Source organism: Terrapene carolina, unplaced genomic scaffold (genome assembly GCF_002925995.2).
Source record: "Terrapene carolina triunguis isolate 2854851 unplaced genomic scaffold, T_m_triunguis-2.0 Scaffold31888, whole genome shotgun sequence".
NCBI lineage: Eukaryota > Metazoa > Chordata > Testudines > Emydidae > Terrapene > Terrapene triunguis.
In genome coordinates, this window is record NW_020696239.1 from 449,304 (window position 1) to 470,204 (window position 20,901).

Sequence of the window (20,901 nt, forward strand, 5' to 3'; positions counted from 1 at the left end):
AAGAGGAGAGGTGGCGTCAACTTGTAATCAGAAAGCAAGAGTCGATGCTCCGGCTGCTGGAGCATCAAAGTGATATGCTCCTGCGTATGGTTGAGCTGCAGGAAAGGCAGCAGGAGCAGAGAACGCCGCTACAGCCCCTCTGTAACCAGCAGCCCTCCTCCCCAAGTCCCATTGCCTCCTCACCCAGACGCCCAAGAACACGGTGGGGGGGCCTTCGGCCACCCACTCACTCCACCCTAGATGATTTCCATAGCAATAAGTTTTAAAGTTTTAAATTGGAGTGTGTCCTTTTCCTTCCCTCCTCCCCCACCCATCCCGGGCTACCTTTCCAATTATCCCCCTAGTTGTGTGCTGAATTAATAAAGAATGCATGAATGTGAAGCAACAATGACTTTATTGCCTCTGCAAGTGGTGCTCGAAGGGGGGAGGGTAGTAGGGGAGGGTGGGGTGGTTGGTTTGCAGGGAAGTAGAGTTAACAGGGTGGTGGGGGAGGGGCAGAGGGTTCATCAAGGAGCAACAAACAGAAGTTTCACTCCGTAGCCTGGCCAGTCACAAAACTGGTTTTCAAAGCTTCTCTGATGCGCACAGCGCCATGCTCTGCTCCTCTAACCGCCCTGGTGTCTGGCTGCGCGTAATCAGCGGCCAGGCGATTTGCCTCAACCTCCCACCCCGCCATAAATGTCTCCCCCTTACTTTCACAGATATTGTGAAGCGCACAGCAAGTAGCAATAACAATGGGGATATTCTTTTCGCTGAGGTCTGAGTGAGTCAGTAAGCTGCGCCAGCGCGCTTTTAAACGCCCAAATGCACATTCCACCACCATTCGGCACTTGCTCAGCCTGTAGTTGAACAGGTCCTGACTCCTGTCCAGGCTGCCTGTGTACGGCTTCATGAGCCATGGCATTAAGGGATAGGCAGGGTCCCCAAGGATCACGATAGGCATTTCAACATCCCCAACGGTTATTTTCTGGTCCGGGAGGAAAGTCTCTTCCTCCAGCTTTCTAAACAGAGCAGACTGCCTGAAGACGCGAGCATCATGTACCCTTCCCGGCCAGCCCACGTTGATGTTGGTGAAACGTCCCTTGTGATCCACCAGGGCTTGCAGCAGCATTGAAAAGTACCCCTTGCGGTTTATGTACTCGGTGGCTTGGTGCTCCGGTGCCAAGATAGGGATATGGGTTCCGTCTATGGCCCCACCACAGTTTGGGAATCCCATTGCAGCAAAGCCATCCACTATGGCTTGCACGTTTCCCAGAGTCACTACCCTTGCTATCACCAGGTCTCTCATTGCCCTGGCAACTTGGATCACAGCAGCCCCCACAGTAGATTTGCCCACTCCAAATTGATTCCCGACTGACCGGTAGCTGTCTGGCGTTGCAAGCTTCCACAGGGCTATCGCCACTCGCTTCTCCACTGTGAGGGCTGCTCTCATCCTGGTATTCTGGCGCTTCAGGGCAGGGGAAAGCAAGTCACAAAGTTCCATGAAAGTGCCCTTACGCATGCGAAAGTTTCGCAGCCACTGGGAATCGTCCCACACCTGCAGCACGATGCGGTCCCACCAGTCTGTGCTTGTTTCCCGGGCCCAGAATCGGCGGTCCACGGCATGAACCTGCCCCAGTAACACCATGATTTCCACATTGCTGGGGCCTGTGCCTTGTGAGAGGTCTAGGTCCATGTCCATTTCCTCATCACTCTCGTCGCCGCGTTGCAATCGCCTCCTCCTCCTCTGCGCCTGGTCCTGGTTTTGCTTTGGCATGTCCTGGCTCTGCATATACTCCAGGACAATGCGCGTGGTGTTCATAGTGCTCATAATTGCCGCGGTGATCTGAGCGGGCTCCATGATCCCAGTGCTAGCTATGGCGTCTGGTCTGAAAAAAGGCGCGAAAGTAGTATCTGACGGACCAGGGGAGGGAGGGAGGGAGGGTCGAGTGACGACATGGCATACAGGTACAGGGAATTAAAATCAAGAAAGGTGGCTTTGCATCAGGGAGAAACACAAACAACTGTCACACAGAATGCCCCCCCCCCCAAAGATTGAACTCAAAAGCCTGGGTTTAGCAGGAGGAAGGGGGGGAAGCAAATGAATACAGAATAAATCTATTTTTTACATCTTAAGACGACGGTGCAGCATGACTGATAGCCCTTGGCATTTTCTGGGTGCTTGGCAGCAAATACTGGGCGCTTGGCAGTTAGCCTTCAGGTCTATTGCACCATCTGATACCCAGTATGACAACGATGGATACCAGTCGTAATATACTATCTACTGCCCAAAAGGCAAGGGGTTGCTGCTGTGTAGCAATGTTGCCCCATCCTGCGCATAATACGTCTGATAACCATCATCATCAAGGCAAGGGGGCTGGTGCAATGCAGCCCCACGGCTGCCAGCCCCATGTCTGCCAGCACCCAGATCGCCCTCGGCCTCTTCTGGGTGCTTAGCAGAAAACTGGGTGCTTTGCAGAAAATAGTACACTACGACTGATAACCATCATTGTCTGCCCAGGTGCCCATGATTGACAGCCACTGCTGTCCGATGAGGACGGTTACCAGTCGTAATAAACCATCTACTGCCAAAAGGCAAGGGGGCTGGTGCAATGCAGCCCCACGGCTGCCAGCCCCACGGCTGCCGGCACCCAGATCGCCAATGAAGGCTACCAGTCATGCTGCACCGTCTACCGCCAAAAGGCAGTTAGCTGCTGCTGCTGTGTAGCAATGCAGTCCCACGTCTGCCGGCACCTAGATGACATATGGTGACGGTGAGCTGAGCTGAGCGGGCTCCATGCTTGCCGTGGTATGTTGTCTACACAGGTAACCCAGGTAAAAAGGCGCGAATCTATTGTCTGCCGTTGCTGTGACGGAGGGGGAGGGGCCTGACGACATGTACCCAGAACCCCCCGCGGCACTGTTTTGCATCATCCGGGCATTGGGATCTCAACCCAGAATTCCAATGGGCGGCGGAGACTGCGGGAACTGTGGGATAGCTACCCATAGTGCAATGCGCCGGAAGTCGACGGTAGCCTCGGTACTGTGGACGCGGTCCGCCGACTAGAGCACTTAGAGCATTTTATGTGGGGACACACACAATCGGCTGTATACAACCGATTTCTATAAAACCGGCTTCTATAAATTCGACCTAATTTCGTAGTGTAGACATACCCTTTGATTCTAAAGTCCAGGGCTGAGCACGGAGCCTTCAGCAATTCAGGGGTAAGATTTCAAGTGCAGCCACTGAATTTGAGGCCTCAGTTTTGGGAAGCCCAGCAGCAGATGCCTGGGACTTTATTTTCAGAAGGTGCCAAGTGTCCACCTGAAGCCAGTGGGGTGGTGGGTGCCCAACACGTCAGATCAGGCCCCAGCATCTTACACAGGGATCCAAAAACTGAGGCATCCAGGAAAAAAAAAAAAAAAAAAAATCAGTGGCCACTTTTGAAAGTTTGGACTTTAACTTCCCCGTGCCCTAGCTTGCCCACCTGCAGCACAAGGCTGATGGCCTGCCTGCTTCCCAAAGGGGTGGGGAGCCTGAAGTCACACTGGGAGGGTGTTTGAAGATTAAAGGCTAGGAGCTCAGTCTCATTTCTAGTCCATGCCACACTGCTCCGAGAACAGGACCAGGCTTGGGCCCGGACAGCTCCCTTTCCCACAACCAGGGCCCTTGGGATATTACTGCATGTCCTGGAAACGATCCTGCTGCTCACACATGCTGTGCTGAAGGCACCTGAGATGAGACTGACACCTGCTGCTGCAGGAAGAATGTGCCACGTCTTATTTGGCTCATGTTAAAGCAGCCCTGCTCCTTTGTGACGACTGGTCCCGCAGGAAAGGGTACGGCCTCCGCATGGCTGGCGAGCCAGCTCTGCAGAGGGTGAGCTATTGATAATTATTACTCATCCATCATGTGCATTACAGCAATGCCTAGGCACTCACCTCCTGGCTTAGGGCCCCATGACGCTAGGCTCCAGAGGCGTGACACGGATGACAGTCCCTGCCCCAGCGAGCTTACACTTCAGATGATCTATTGTTCCTGCCATCAAATACAGACTAGCTGCAATCACGGCTGGGATCTCCTCCCTTGTCATGCCAATTCCGTGAGAGGGCTCAGAAGAGGGTGAGATGGACACACCAGAGGGTGTCACACTTTCTGTGGTAACTACACACTAGGGCAGGCTATGGATGAAAGCAAAGCCTTGCTTGGAGGGGCTAGGATCTGCCCACTACTCATCCCTCATCTAGTCCATCTTCAGAGATCTCCTTCATCCCCAGTAAATAGCTCCCATGCTTATCTGCTGCGGAGACCTTTCCCAAGCCGAAGCAGAGTGTTCACCTTGTTCATGTCAGTTTCAGGCTTCTCCCCACAGGGCTGTGAAGAAAAACGGTGAAGACGTACAAGAATTGGAAAAGCACTGAGGCACTGCTCTGCCTGCAGACTCAGGCAGCGAGCCTGGCACCTGGCAAAGCTAGCTCCGCTGGGAAGTTTGTCTTCACAGCTCTAGTGGCTCAAATCTTTGTCCAGATTCGACAGCAGTTGATGATGCCTGCCTGGGACAGAGCCCTGCACACCTCACCAAGCGGCATTTTCAGACCTGGAAAGCCTGGTTTTAGAGCGCAGGGACCATGAGTGAGCAGATCCCACCCTGCTCTCCTCCCCAGCCCAGGGAGCAGAGAGGTGCGGGAGCAGCTGGTATGGCTGAGTGCCAGGCTAGCTGATGCTGAGCTATTCAGCGATGCAGATGTGTCTAATGAGCCAGGGTGGTTTATGAGCCACAAGATGCTGAATCTGCTCTATGCAGAAGCACCAGCTGAGTGATGTATAAACCACATTCATCTGGGCTTTAGAGAGCTGCTACGCCTAGGGTCCCAGGGATCACACCTCCTCTGGACACCGGGCACCACGCTGCCGGCTCCCCCACTGTGCACGTGTCTGGCACGCCCAGCTGGGGCAGGCTCTGTGCTCTCTGAACACCAGGGTAGCTGGCCCTGCAGCGAGATAACACCAGGGGGAGCCTCTCAATCCCCCCCGCCCCCGCACCTGTAAGGGGGCTGGGTGTAACGTGGCCCTGCTGCTGCCAGCTCCTTGTGGCAGGGTCCAGGTGGTCCCATGACCACCAAAGAGCCACGCTTTGTAGGTGAACAAACTCCGCCCCAAGGAGGGGGTCTATTGATATCCATCCTTTGGGATGTACAGCCCCCATCTCCCCACAACAAGTTGCCACCCCACTCCCAGTCCCCTTGCCGCAGGCAGCGCACCTCACCCCCATCAGCCAGTCTCTGAACAGCCCTGCTACTCTGTTCGTGCCAAGAGTCCCTGCCCCCCAGCTGCTGTTGCCTTCATGAGCCGCCCTCCCCCTTCCAATTCCAGCAGGAAGGGGGCAGGGAGCAGCACCTGGCGGCAGGGGGAGGTGGGGCAGAGAAAGAAGGTCGATTGGCCCCAGGTTTGCCCAGATTGCCTGCTGAGGCAAATGTTAGCTCCCTGGCCCAGAGCCCACAGACGCCTCCTCTACAAGCTGCAAAGCTGGCCTTTCCCAGGGGAGCAAAACACTTCAGAACCTGCCCGTGTGGGAAGGGTTAATGGCATCTGCTGTATGTAGCTGAGCAAACACGCAGGGAGCCTGGGAAGTGCCATGTGGGAGAGCTCGCTGCTCACACTCGCCCTCCTGGAGCAAACACCCCCCCCTGCAATGGAGGGACCGGTGGGGCAGACGGACACTTTCACACCAGCTGCAGAGCAGAACGATTCTCTGGAATCAAAGTCCAAACTCTGCATGGGCCAGCCCTGCCCCCACATTCCCAACGGGACCCCCACCCGACGCCCACTTCCCAGCATACAGCGCAATTCCCCCAGGGGCCCATCTAACCTGAGCACTGTAGCACAGGGGTGGGCAAACTACCGCCTGTGGGCTGCGTCTAGCCTGTCAGACCATTTAATCCGGCCCTCGAGCTCCTGCAGGGGAGCAGGGTCAGGGGCTTGCCCTGCTCCACACAGCTTCCAGGAAGCAGCGGCATGTCCCCCCTCCGGTTCCTATGCGTAGGGGCAGCCAGGGGATTTTGCACGCTGCCCCCGCCCCAAGCGCTGGCTCTACTGCTCCCATTGGCCAGGAACTGCGGCCAATGGGAGCTGCAGGGGCAGCGCCTGCGGATGGGGCAGTGCGCATAGGAGCCGGAGGGCGGACATGCTGCTGCTTCCGGGAGCTGCTTGAGGTAAGCGCCACCCAGAGCCTGCACCTCTGACCTCCTGTGCCCCACTCCCCTGCCCCAGCCTTGATCCACCTCCTGCCCTCCGAACCCCTCGGTGCCAGCCTCGAGCACCCTCCTGCACCACAAACCCCTCATCCCTGCCCCCCCCCCCAGAGCCCCCCTACCCCGCATCCCATCACCCTGCCCCAACCCAGAGCTCCCTCTCCCACTCCAAACCCCTCAGCACCAGCCTGGAGCCCCCTACCCTCCACCCCAACCCCCCACCCCAGCCCAGAGCCCCCTCCTGCACCCTGAACCCCTCATTTCTGGCTCTACCCGGAACCCACACCCCCAGCCCAGAGCCCAAACCCCCTTCCATACTCCAAACCCCTCTGCTCCACCTGCAGCCCCCTCCCGCACCCCAACCCCTAATTCCATGAGCATTCATTGCACGCCATGCACTTTCCATACCCAGGTGTGGCTCTCGGGCCAAAAAGTTTGCCCACCCCTGCTGTAGCATCTGAGCCCCACAATCGTTAGTGCATTACATGCTGTGGGGCGGGGCAGGGCACAGCTGGGGGACTGAGGCCTTTAGCCTGTCCTGCGTACATGCCTAGGCTCTCGAATTCGGGGGCTGTGACAGGGAGCCAGTGTAGGAAAGTCCATCCAGACTGGAAGTTACCCTGCCATCACCAGGGCAGAGGTGCCCAATGTCATAGGAAGAGTCTGTGGTAGAGCAGGGAAACGAAGCCCAGGCTGGCCCTGAGCACTCCTCTCACTCCCTCAGACAGGCAAAATGCTGCACCTCCCCATGGATCAATGTTAGACAAGCTCATTCTTTGTACAGGGACCGGTACATCCTCTGCCTAGGAGATGGACAAGCAGCTACCCAACACCAAGGAAACTCACCTGCACCACTCGCGCAGTCCCACTGGGCCTGCTGAGTGCTGGAATCTGGCGTCAGGAAGGAGCCTTGTGGCAACACAACAGCCCCAGCCAGCAGAGACAGCATGCTCAGTCCCCAGCACAGGGCTCAGCAGCCACCTAGGCCTGCTCTCCCTGAGGTAAAATGGGGGGTTTTCAACCCGCGCCAGCACCCCCCTGGAGACAGGCAGTTGTGCTTAACACAAGTTAGCTGGCAGGCAGTTCTGCAGAAAAGGACCTGGGGATTACAGTGGACGAGAAGCTAGATATGAGTCAGCAGTGTGCCCTTGTTGCCAAGAAGGCTAACGGCATATTGGCCTGCATTAGTAGAAGCATTGACAGCAGATCGAGGGACATGATTATTCCCCTCTATTCCGTCTTGCATCTGATGAAGTGGGCATTCACCCACGAAAGCTTATGCTCCAATACTTCTGTTAGTCTTAAAGGTGCCACAGGACCCTCTGTTGCTTTCTACAGATCGAGACTAACACGGCTACCCCTCTGATACTTGTCCCCTCTATTCGGCACTGGTGAGGCCTCATCTGGAGTATTGCGTCCAGTTTTGGGCCCCAGACTACAGAAAGGATGTGGACAAATTGGAGAGAGTCCGGCGGAGGGCAATGAAAATGATCAGGGGACTGGGGCACATGACTTACGAGGAGAGGCTGAGGGAACTGGGGTTATTTAGTCTGCAGAAGAGAAGAGTGAGGGGGGTTTGATAGCTGCTTTCAACTACCTGAAAGTGGGTTCCAAAGAGGATGGAGCTCAGCTTTTCTCAGTGGTGGCAGATGACAGAACAAGGAGCTGTGGGGGAGGTCTAGGTTGGATATTAGGAAAAACTTTTTCACTAGGAGGGTGGTGAAGCACTGGAATGCGTTACCTAGGGAGGTGGTGGAGTCTCCTTCTTTGGAGGTTTTTAAGGCCCGGCTTGACAAAGCCCTGGCTGGGATGATTTAGTTGGGGATTGGTCCTGCTTTGAACAGGGGGTTGGACTAGATGACCTCCTGAGGTCCCTTCCAACCCTGATATTCTAGGATTCCACATACAAACCTTCTCCTAGCACAGACAGCCGCTAAAGGCGCCTGGACCCCCAGCCCTCTTCTCACTCCGAGGCAGTGCCATGACATCAGTGGGTCATTCATGACTCACACCAGGGTGGGGGGGAGGGAGATCAGGCCCCCCCAAAGCATGAAGGCAGCAGACTCCCGGCCCCAGCAGACCTTCAGGGAGCTCCCTTGCAGACAGGCTCTGAATATTGGAACCAGGCACGTGGAAAGCTCCAGAGGCAGCTCCAGGTGCTGGGGCCCAGTCTGGTCTGATCTGGGTTGCAGGGGGAAGATGGACCAGGAAATGCCCAAGGCAGGCCAAGTGGGCACATGAAACACCAGGAAGAATTCAGGCCCACTCTCGCTCCCACTCAAGTCATGGGCAACTCTGCCATCGAGGCACTGGGCCAGGATTGGGCCCTTTGCCAGTTACACTGGCTGGAGTTGACTGTGCCGGCTGGATTCGTGTCCTTTCAACAGCAGCAGGGCTCCCAAGGGCCCATCCCGCCCCACCGTGGTCAGAGCACATGGGATCAGGCCCTACGGGTGTGATAAAGCCACAGCTGACCCCTCCCCGCCACACACACACACCCCCCAATGCTCACAGTGGAGATGGGCAGCATGGAATAAAACCTCCCTCCATCAAGCGAGCTCAGCTGGATACCCTCCCTAGGTTCCGTGATGAGAGTTAACGGGGTGTGTGCGCACACATCCATGTCCCCATACGTAGCAGCCAGGCCAATCACAGTCCCCTTGCCCCCCGTCCCCCGCTCAGGGCAAGGGGCGAGATATGTCAAAGGGCACGTGACACCAGCAGAGTGTTCCAGAAGTGGAGGAAGGAATACATAAAGTGATGCGCCTTGCTAGCCTGTTTTAAAGGGACAGTGCACATCTCACCAAGCTATTCCTTTTGAGATCTACATTGAGAACAGCTGGTGAGCTGGGAGACAGGACAATATAACTCCAGAGTCTAATCAAGAGGCAATTCAGTTTTGAAGGGGATCAGCAGGCTGCACCGTAACTTCAGAGCAGGGGACAAATCCCTCCCCGGTTTCTTATGCAAAACCAGGTTGGAATAATACTTCAGCACAAGCAGAGCTAATTGATCCCAGCTGCGCCAGCCTGGGGTAGGGCCGACCAATGCTTATAAACGCTCAAGAAGCTGTGTTTGATTTACATAGGGTCTACAGCCCTGGAGCTGACCAGCAACATCAGTGCTGATGCGCCCAGGTGGTTCTGTTCAGACTGACAGTGAGGCGCTCCCAGGACTAGGGCAGCCCACTGTGCAGCCTGTGGGCCCTGCAATACAGACAGCTGACTACAGGTCACAGCAGGCTACAGCCCCAGCTTGTGTTGGGAGATGGAACACTTTCAGGGGATGGATCACTTGGTGATTACCTGTTCTGGTCATTCCCTCTGGGGCACCTGGCATTGGCTGCTGTCGGCAGACAGGATACTGGGCTAGATGGACTTTTGGTCTGACCCAGTAGGGCTGTTCTTATGGGAGCCCCCACTCAGGCTAAGGTGGAGCACTGCATGCTGGGGCCTGTGGTCTCTGGAGGCAGCACCTAGGCTGCAGGACTCCCCTGCAATACAATCCAGGGCTTTGGAGTGGAGCCCAGAGCAGCTCCGGAGCAGTGGAGCTGCAGGTTTTTGCCTGGAGCTGGAGCGGAGCCAGAGCACAGCTCCAAAGCCCTGATACAATCTGCTCCATTTTATGTCCTCAGGCGCCTGGTGAGTTGCTGCTGCAGCCCCAGTTGAGTGCTGCTGGTGTGACCAACGCAAGCATGGCACCATGCTTGGCAGAGCTAAGGAAACTGGCTCCATACAGGACAGGGTTGATGCCTGGCTCCTATGACAAGGGCTTCAACAAGCTTGTCAGGCTGCGAATCACCCTTATTCTGCAGCTGTACCCAGGATCCATCACCCAGCTCTTCATGCGGGAGGATCCAAGTCCACTGCACAATGTTACTACTACCCACCATTCACAGGCCTTCCCATCTCTGGCACTAGCAGCAGATGCAGGATGGGAGCTGCCTAGATTTTCCCACAATGCACTGGTACAAACATGCTTGCACAACATGCCAGGTGCTGACAGGTGTATTGGGAAAAGGTTGGCTGCAAATGTGTCTGATGAGTGCAGCAGTTACATGGCTCTGTCTGTACACAAATGGCACCAGAAGCAGCCCCAGTAACCAAGCAAACATCCCCTAGGACAGGGGTTCTCAAACTGGGGGGCGGGACTCCTCAGGGGGTCGCGAGCTGACAACCTCCACTCCAAACCCCGCTTGCCTCCAGCATTCATTATAATGGTGTTAAATATATTAAAAAGGGTGTTTAATTTATGGGCGGGGGGGGTCACACTCAGAGGCTTGCTATGTGAAAGGGGTCACCAGTAAAAAAAGTTTGAGACCCACTGCCCTAGGAAAAGAGCAGAGAGGAAGGATGGCCGAAGACCCAGGTTCAATTCCCTGCTCTGCCACCGACTCCCACTTAAAGTGTGCCTATGCTTAAATGCTGCAGCTGCATGTCAGCATGGCAGCTCACCCCAGAAGGGCTCTCCCCGGGCAGCCAGGTCAATAGCAGAATCCTTCCGTTGATCTAGCGTTGCCTACACCAGGGTTAGGCTGGCATAGCGCCATCTCTCAGGGGGTGGATTTTTCACTCCCCTCAGAAATAGAGCGATGCTGATGTAAGTTTTCAGTGTAGACCAGCCTTCAGCAGGGGGGCTGAGAGCCATTGAACCAAACTGTAAACCCTGGGTATGATGGAAACCACTTCAAGCCAGGCAGTGCGACAGCACCTCCAGTTCCAGCACCTATGTGCTCTTGTGCCTTGATTCCCCATATGAATAATGGCAATCAGAGCACTTTTCTAGCTCACAGGGTTAATGGGGACCAGAGAAACACCTTTGCTGCTGAGCCAGTGATGACTAACATGTTTGCACACACAACAGCATGGGAGATACCGAATAGAAACTAAACTCTGTTCTGCTGGGGTCTGTCCCTGGCTGTGATCAGAACTGTGCTCACTACAGCCGGATTTCAAGTGAAACTGCTCCGAGAAGGGACACTACAAAGAGGGCATGGGGGGGGGGGGGGGGGCTCACAGCTCAGCCCCAGTCTGCTCCGCTGGCAAGGAATACGTTTTCCTTAACCACCAGCCCCTGTCTCAGCCGGAGCTCAGAGTCAAGCTGGGCTCTTTCCAGCACTTGCATCATCAACGCCACAGAGCCAACAATCAAGAATGCATAACGAACGTTACTGCAGATGCCTGAGGAGGAGAGGGACCAGCTCACTCTCCCAGCTCTGCTAGCCCAGGGGGCTGACAGGATTAGAGAGGTGAAAGCTTGCAGTAATCACCGAGTCAGCAGCTCCCACTGACATCCTGGGAACAGACCAGCTGGGGAAGCAGGGGTTGCTTTTACGTGGGCTCTTTGCAGAGTGGAACCCATGGATCCCTGCGGTCAGTCATTGCCAGCAGGGTTCTACCACCATTGCTCTAACCAGCAGAGACAAGATTCTTTGGTCCAAGCCCAATGTAATCAGCTGGGCCTGTGTCCATTATAGGGGCTAGCTCGAGAGAGGACTTCCTGAAAAGATTCTTTACATCATCCTGTTACCTATGTGGCTAAAGCCCTCCAGCCATTCTCCCCCAGCCATGGAACTAGTAGTCTCGTTTCATGCTTTTAAACCTAGTACAGGCTGCAACTCATGCAGAATATAAGGTATAAAAACAGGGTCTGATCTAACTTAAATAGGAATGCGGAGAAACAAAACCACTGTAGAGGGAACACTGCCACAGCCTAGCAGCTACAGCCAGTGATTTCTACACAGCTCCTTGCCGTGTCGGACTGGAATAAGATCCATGCTCCAAGCAGCTGGCCTCACCTGTGCTGAGGAGCTGTTCTGCAGCCCTTGTGTAGCTGAGGCTGCTATGTTGGACATCGGGTGACATCCCATGGCTCCCCCAGCTGGCGCCTAACCGGCTGATGCGCTGTCAACATCTATACTCTCGGCTCCTCGAGTCACGCTCACTGCATTATTTTTAGCGCTCATTAAGCTTTACGGCACTGCAGCTTCAGAGCATCATTGGCTGGGGGAGGAGGGTTAGCTTAAGGAACAAAGGACTTCATTGACAATTCATTAAATCTACTGATTGCTACCTACAAATGATTAGGAGAGAGGGAGGCTGTCCTAAGCACTAGGGCAACCTCTGGTATTGACTGGACCACCTCCCACCTCCACGAGGTTAAAACTGAGCACCTCATCTTTCCTCCATGGCCATTACCTTGGATTTCTCCTTCTCCCCACACATCCACATCATCACTAAGCCTTGTGATGTTTCCTCCATGACCACGCTGCTTGAGCTGAAGTAGGAATGTCTCTACCCAGTAGCAGTAGTAGACTCTTATCCAACAAGTCTGATGGCAAAGTGCAATACTGGCCCGCTGCCTCGATGACTGCAACACCCTGCTCCTCTCTGGCCTCCCACGGCCACTCTCACTCCCCTCCAGAATGCCCAGTACGCTGCTGCCAAACTGCCGTCCTTGCTTGTCAATTTAACACTGATCCCCCTTCCCAATGGAGTCCCTCTACTCCAGTCGTTCAGAGCAGGGATAAGCCAGCAGAAGCTCTGACTGAGGGCCATTTCTAGCCTAACAGCCCCTCAGATGTAGACGTACCTAAGTAACTTTGTGGATCCGGTCTCAAGACCGTAAGTGGGGATCAACCCTGGGAGATTCAGGACTAAAACCACCGGCCTTGCCACTTGACCTACCGTAGTAACTCCTAACTGGTAGCAGTAGTAGGCTCTTATCCAGACAGTCCCCCAACCTGAACCAAATACTCACCAGCAACTACACACCACACAACAGAAACACTAACCCAAGAACCAACCCCTACAACAAACCCCGGTGCCAACTCTGTCCGCATATTTATTCAAGAGACACCATGAGAGGACCCAACCACATCAGCCACACCATCAAGGGCTCGTTCACCTGCACATCTACCAATGTGATATATGCCATGTGCCAGCAATGCCCCTCTGCCATGTACATTGGCCAAACTGGACAGTCTCTAAGCAAAAGAATAAATGGACACAAATCAGACATCAAGAATTGTAACATTCAAAAACCAGTAGGAGAGCACTTCAATCTCCCTGGACACTCAATAACAGGCTTAAAAGTGGCCATTCTTCAACAACAAAACTTCAAAAACAAACTTCAATGAGAAACTGCAGAACTGGAATTAATTTGCAAACTTGACACCATCAAATTAGGCCTGAATAAAGACTGAGAGTGGCTTGGTCACTACAAAAAATAAGTTTTCCCTCTGTTGATACTCACACCTTCTTGTCAACTGCTAGGAATGGGCCACATCCACCCTGATTGAATTGGCCTCGTTAGCACTGACCCCCCACTTGATAAGGCAACTCCCATCTTTTCATGGGCTGTATATTTATACCTGCCTACTGTATCCTCCACTCCATGCACCTGATGAAGTGGGTTATATCCCATGAAAGCTTATGCCCAAATAAATTTGTTAGTCTCTAAGGTGCCACAAGGACTCCTTGTTGTTTTTACTGATACAGACTAACACAGCTACCCCTCTGAAACCTCTTGTGGCTAGTCTCCATAGTGGAGATGACACATTACATGTATTATGGTAGCACCTAAGAGCCCCAAATCATGCCCCAAGACCCCATGGGGCTAGGCACTACACGCACACAGAACAAATAGATAGCTCTATGGGGCAGGGATTGACCATCTAAACAGGTAATCTTAGCAAGCGTGCTGCACTGACTGCCCCAAAGCTCCCCTTACCCCACGTATCTAGAAGGTTTGGACAATTCCTTCCCTTGAATGGGTACATTTTGTGGAATAAGTGCCTGCAAATCAAATGACTGACAATGCCACTCGTCACATCAGCAACCTTTGCCATGAAGCGTTACCATTTTGGGGGGCAGGGATTTTTTCCTCTCAACCTGTCCAGAAAAGGTGGGTTTTTCAATCACCTACTTGCCATCAGTATCATGCGCACACCCACAACCTGCCTTGCCAGCTATGTCCTCTGCAGAGAGTGGTCTGTCTGTGACTCGGAAGCAGCAGGGTGAAAACACTAAAACAGCTTAATTAAAAAGGGGAAAAAAGCCGCTTTGCTGGCTGCATCAAAAGCGCCAGCTTTCCTCTGCAACCTCAGTTGAAAGAAACATGAGGAATTGCACTCCGACCTCAGTTACTCTACAATACCTCGCTGATGGGCATTATACTGCTGTGAATGCAGAGTGGCTGATCAGAATACAGCCCCAAGTTCTCTTGAATTAAAAATGCTCCTCTGGAGAACTCAGATGAAAGACAGAATTTGCTCCAGTTAACCAACAGGACCGCAGAGGAGGTGAATAGATTTTTATTCTAAAGATTTAAGATACGTCTTTTTTAAAAACAATTTTTCAAAAAACTGTACACATCCTCCACCCTCCTAATCCACTTGCCACTGTTTTTTCAGTGGTGTAGCCACTTCAAGCAAATATCACTACAACCCCAGAAGGCTTCATCAGCTTGAATTTGTATGCTGCAAAATTTTATAACTCAAAATACATGCACCCTAATTCATCACTGGTGTAATTGTATTTAAGTCAGTGGAGTTGCACCAGGGACAGATCCAGGCCAAAGATGCAGCTCTGCTTTATGCAGAGGAGTTCAATATAAAATCTAACGGCAAAGCTGCTCATTCCAAACTCCAGAGTAGTAGAAGGCAAATATGACCTTTCTGCTGCCAAGACTTCAGCCATGTTGCTGGGGCCAGGAAGGGCCCGGGCTTCCCTGCACTTGGGTGTGACAGAAGAAAACTAGATGTTGGCAAAAGTGGTGCCAAGGAAGCTGCCTGAACCCCTCGGTCTGGAAGGCAACCTGGTAGTGAGGTGGCTCCAGGACTTCTACCTATTCCTAGGAGCAAGAGGCATTGCAGAAAAATACAGGAGGGTGGGAACCCTCCCCACTGCGCTAAGAGACAACCCCAGAGACAACAGGGAGCTACCATACACCTTAGGGGAGCACCAAGGGTCTGTAACCCCATGTAAGAACATGGATACTCCAGTGTCAAGAGAGAAAAAATTCTTGCCCTAGGAGAATGTTACTTGGGAAGGCAAGTTTTCAACAAACCAGCTACCAGGCAAGACCTTTACATTACAGACCTACCGAAAGCTAAGTAATATGAATTGGAACAGTTAGTTCTACCACACACAACTGTGTCTCTAATTAGTCTGTCGAGAACCAGATCAGAGCAAAGTTGTATTTTGAGAAATGGTGCAAAGAGCACGTATCTGCACAGCTAGTGAAAACTCATCACTGATGTGTCTGAAATACAACATGGAGGCCTGTTGGGGTCCAACATGGGGTCGAGCACACCAGATGCTAGGTCATACATGATTAGCGATAGAACGACCCATTTGGCATGCATCTCTGTAGAACGGCAGACCCGCAGAAAGTGACTCCCTGGCGCAGCAGTTGAACAGCTGTCGCAGTGCAAATGACCAAATGGGTGCACAACTTGTCTGCAAGAGACACAAGGCACACCAAGTCCGAGGTGCTGCTTTACCGAACTCAGGGCGCTGGCAGAAACGTGGGGGCTACACAGAGTCTGTCACACAGAGAGAAAAGAAGAGTTGATGATGCACTAATATGGAGTGGTTCTTCAGGTCAGACCCAAAGAGCTCTGTGTAGCTCAAAAGCTTGACTCTTCCAACAGAAGTTGGTCAAAAAAAAAAAAAAAAAAAAAAAAAAATTCTCACCTCACCCACCTTAGGGATTCATGGCCACGTGACATAGCTCAGCAAATCCAGCACTGATTTGTCATGAGCAAGTACTACTCCACTCAAACTGCTTACCCTAGTGCCGTTCTGCTCCGCCCTTGCACAGCAACAAGGGAAAGGCTACCTGCACCAAAACTCCAACACTAAACAAAGACTCCGATCTCCATCTGGGCAAGCTCGCCTGGGTGGGGAGCAGTCTTCTTTCAAGACGATCGCTCGAAGACATGGCACAGCTATGCCCAGATTGAAAAACAGAAATGCTAGCCATTGTAGAAGGATTGCAGGAGGTTTTGTGGATACGTTAGTGGGCAGAAACTGGTTGAGGTAGAAAGACCATAAACTGCTGGAAGCCGTATAACAGAAGCCATTGGCAAGAAGACTTCAGCAAGGGATCAAGCACCGAAGTGTGAAATACAAGCCCAATAAGTGGCTTCATGTAGTGCCCCTGCTTTCAGGAACGTCTGTATACAGGGAAAGCAAGGAACTGCAGCAGGAGTTTGAAGTAAATACGACTCGAGCACTACCCACTTGCCAGACAGAATCTGACAAGCAGAGACAGAGTGACCCAGCCTCACACCTGCTTGGGAGAATAACTGTAGATGGAGGGCCAAGAGAAAACGCTTCTCAGGCACTCCAGCTAGAGGTGAGATTGCCACGTATGCCAATATTCAGTACAGAGGACACTGTGCCACGCCACCACAGCAGGAATCAGAAACAGCATAATCCACAGTGCTCATCTGGGGATTTGAAGGGTACGGACTGAGCCAGAGATGTGCTATGCTGTCTAGGCACGAATGCTGCCAGCAGAGACCAGGTACCAAGTGTGACATCTGCAATCGAGTGCCAGAGAACCACTGAGAACACGAGAGTCCTGACCATCCTTGATCCAAGGGCGGCACAGCTCTAGCTGCATCGAACAGGAAAGACGACCTCTTATCACAGCCTGCTAGTCAGCTTTTCAAACTGACCTGTTTCGCAACACACCGATTAGCAAGAGAACATACATTTTAAAGTACCAATAACAGCGCAAGATTAATGAGCTGCTCATACTGACAGTTCTCCAATACACCAGTTCCAGTACTGGTTGTCTAGCCCTTGTCAAACACAGTCAAATGGGTTAGCAGAAGACAGTACAAAGAGCAAAGAACTCGGTAATATTAAAAGCTTCAGTAGGCTCAGGGATCCATCCATAGCACTGTCAGGTGTCCCGGCACAGCTCGCCAGTTCACACACTCCTGGGCAGAAGGACAAAACCCTCAGTGCCCACCACTAAGGAGCTCCTTGGGCTACAGGCAATGACCCTGGCACAGTTACAGGAGAACCGTACGCCAGGAAACTAGACCAGACATAATACTGTTACAGGAGTGTCAAACATCCCATCCCCCTTGCAAAAGAGAAGCTGGCCAGCAGCCTGCCAAGCCCCATGGATCCCACCTCCCCAAGCCATAGGTCAGAGCCCCTCCGAGAGCCAGTCCTGAAGCAGGAACAGAAGAACCTGACTAAAAGCAATGGGGACCCTGTTTCTGTTCCTTGAGGACATTCCAGATGCTGCTGATAGTTGTACACAGTCACCAACGAGGAAATCACCCTGGGATAGACCCCCAAGTGGTGAAAGCTGGAGTCAGCAAAGCTATGCCCATTGATACCAGCAGATGATCTGGCCCATCAGCAGAAGCAAACAGGCACCAGAGGACATATCCATCTCAGTAGCCAAACGTGCCACTGAGGGAGGAAGTGCTCCAAGAACAAGCGGTCGTGGGCTCAGACAGCCAATGAGATTCTGAAGACAGCTGCTTTAGACACATGTCCAGCAAACAGCAGACACATCATACCAGGTGATCTCCCCCAGCCTAGAGATCTCCATTGGTGTGTTATTAATTAGCTGCATTCATTTACGGCTGTTATATTTGGTGGGGATTTTTTTTTTAAATGAAATGCAAATCAAGGGGGAAATGTTACAGCAGCCACTGCATCACCAGATCCTGACCCCTGCCACGTGACAGGAATATTACCCTAATAACCCTAACCTCCTCACATGACTAGAACTGGGAAGTCAAGAGCACTCTCTGACCATATGACAAGGATAAAGTTGTCAGAAGCATGAAAAAAATTCATTAGTACAATCTGATGATTTAAAAAATATACCGATGCAATATGGCAAAAAGCATCCCTCTCTTCTGGGGAAAAATACAAATACACAGAGAACCTGATCTCAACTTCCACTTAAATCGGAAAAGCTTTGCCTCAGCCTTGCAATGGGAAAAGGATCAGATCCTGGAAGAGACAGCCAGTCTGAGCCCGTACTGTCGTGAAAGCAAGCCTCCAACGGCAAGCCTTCCACCGATCATATAAAACCTAGTCATCTGTGTGCCTGCGCCGAATCCAAAATGTTCAGAAGGGCCTGAGGAGAAGGCACACAGCTAGGCACAGACACGGTAACATGTTTAGTAAAGGAAAATGTAAAGCCACAGACAAAAAGAGACGGTGACTAACACAGAAATACACTCTACAATGGAGGAGTAAGAACCCAATCCAAGTCCCCCTGGTCCATGGGGTCCTTCCGCTGGGCTCATTGATTGCACTGGGCATTGGACCGGGCCCTTAAGGAACAGATTGGGGGAGGGGGTGAGAAAGCACTGGAAGAGGGGTATTTCCCCAGCAACTCCCTTTACTGTAGGGGCTTGATCCTGCTCCCACTCAGGTCAGTGGAAAGAAACCTCCATTGACCAGAGTGGAGCAAACTCAAGCCATAGGTGTCAAGAAGCAGCTGATGGAAGCTGCTCTCTTTCTAGCTGAGCTTTGACTTTCTCCAGCCTCCTTTCCTTGTACCCTCTTTTTCTTTCTGCTACCCCTACTTTTCAAAGACATTTTTAGATACGAACCAACAAACACACACACACACACAATCAAATTCCTTCCATTCTCCTAGTAGAAAGTTACGACCCAATTTACAGGCAGCCTGCCACAGTAGAAAGAAGAGACCATTTGCCAGGTGGGATTACAGCCAATGGTCAATGAGAAGGAAGAGCACGGGTCGCAGGCAGGGCATGGGGAAGTGCCCCTCTGCTTTTAGCAGGGTAGGGGCAATGCACTCCACTTTCCTGGAACCCCTGATCAGTACCAGCAAGGGGGGATATGGAGCAAGAATGCCAAGGGTTCAGCACAGTGGAGCCGAGTGCTGGGCAAAATCTGGCGTATAGAAGACCGGGCTGACTCTGTAGAATGGCATTACTCTGCCAGCAGCCGCACTCCTTGGGAAACTCCTTTGCCACCTGCCTGGGGTTTTGGTCTGGTTCTTGTCTCCATGAACATGGTCCCACTAAGTTTGAATCCCCCAGCAGGCTATTTTTAGGGACATGAGTAAACGGCACGTTTTGCTTCTGCCTCTAGCATTTTTAGTGGGCTGATTCCAGCAGTGGCGCCAGAGGGGCCGGAGAGCCCAAATTGGTAACTCTTCCAAATGATTTTGGAAGGCTATGTCAATTCTAGTGAGGCAGGGCAGCCCTGTGTGCCTCTCCCTCCCTCAAAAACATACAGGAATGAACCGTCAGGTGTGTCCACATAGCTCCTCGTCCCATACCACACCTGGCACTTTGCCATGTACGTATCCAGCCCAGCCTCACCACTGTCTGTCAGGCCAGTGGGACCTACAGCCCTAACCCCCCATACAGGGCAGGCAGCCCCTGCCCCCATATGAGGCATGCAATCACCTCCATAGCACCCCTTGTACTGAACAGGCAGCACCTCTCTCTCGGGCTCCCCTGCCCCTCCATATCCCCCTTATTGCATACAGGCCCCATCGTTACAGCCCCTTCCACTGCCACATATAGACCCTCACCTTTGTCTCAATGCCATCCCATACAGGACATGGCCTCTAACCCTCAGCCTAGTCCCCTCTCTTCAGCCCCATATGGGGCCTGCAGCTCTGTTGCCATAGCCCCCAAAGAGGATGCCTTGCTACCCAACCCTCTAGATCACTGCCCGGTCTAGGACAGGCAGACCCCGTCCACAGAGCCCTTCCTTCCCCACCTCTATAGCCCTGATCACCCCTTACAGGACCCCCCTCACTCTGCCGCAGTGCCCGTCTCTAGCACCCCGATGGAGAACTCAGATCCCCCCCTCCCCAAGACTAGGAGTCCCTCCCCCGCCTCCGGCCCCTCCATCCTGCAGGGCTCCGCCCGGTCCGCGCTCCCCTACCTCCTTGCAGGCGTGCAGCTCCCGCTCCTCGCCCAGGCTCCCCTGGATGGCGGCCCCCGCCCAGAGCAGCAGCAGCAGCAGCAGCCTGAGCCCAGCCCGGAGGCGGCAGCAGCAGCAGCAACCCGCGGACGGACGCAGCCGGCCGGCCCCAGCCATGGTGCAGCAGCAGCGACCGTGCTGCGAGGCGTCAGCGGGGCTCAGGTGCAGCCACCGCGGGGAGGCAGGAGGACGCCGGAGCCCCGCCCAGCCCCGCCCCCGGCAACCGCCGCCGCGCGCACCTGGGCCACGCACCTGCGGCTCGAAAGATGCGCCCACGCTACGCGTGCCAAGGCAGCCCCAGCCCCACATGCGCACCGAGCTCGGGTGCAACACGCCGCGAGGCCAAATCTGCGCTCTCCTGTATGCAAAGCCCCGGGCCCGTCTGGTCCCCGCCTAGCTCTGTCGCTCTCCTCGTGCAGCTTTAGTCCTTCCTGGAGGCGCGCACTGTCATCCTTTAGCCTCAGCATTAATTACCTATTTTTGCAAGTTCATTCCCCGCCCCCCCAATTTTAGCCCCATGTAGGTTTTCGCACTCAGGCCTTTGTTCTGCCTCTGCGCCGCGTGTCCCGTTACGCACATGGGCATCTTCCCTGCAAAATTAGATTCCCCCGCCCCCCTTTGCAACAGCCCTTTGCTTGGCTCGCGGATTTGGGTGTAGCCCCTCTACAGCTTGGGGAAGCAGGGCCATGCAGTGCCCAGCCATGTGTAACAAAGC

The 20,901-nt window shown here is 53.4% G+C and overlaps 1 protein-coding gene across 1 annotated transcript in view; it reads right to left on the reverse strand.

The window, feature by feature from the left end:
• The window catches only part of LOC113409280 (UPF0577 protein KIAA1324-like), a 95,505-nt gene extending 75,202 nt beyond the window's left edge, over positions 1-20,303 (reverse strand). Inside the window, exon 1 of the mRNA XM_026663012.1 lies at positions 20,148-20,303. Within this exon, the coding sequence (XP_026518797.1) occupies positions 20,148-20,303 (156 nt within the window). The remainder of the gene's footprint in view (positions 1-20,147) is intronic.
• Between the last annotated feature and the right edge of the window lie 598 nt (positions 20,304-20,901).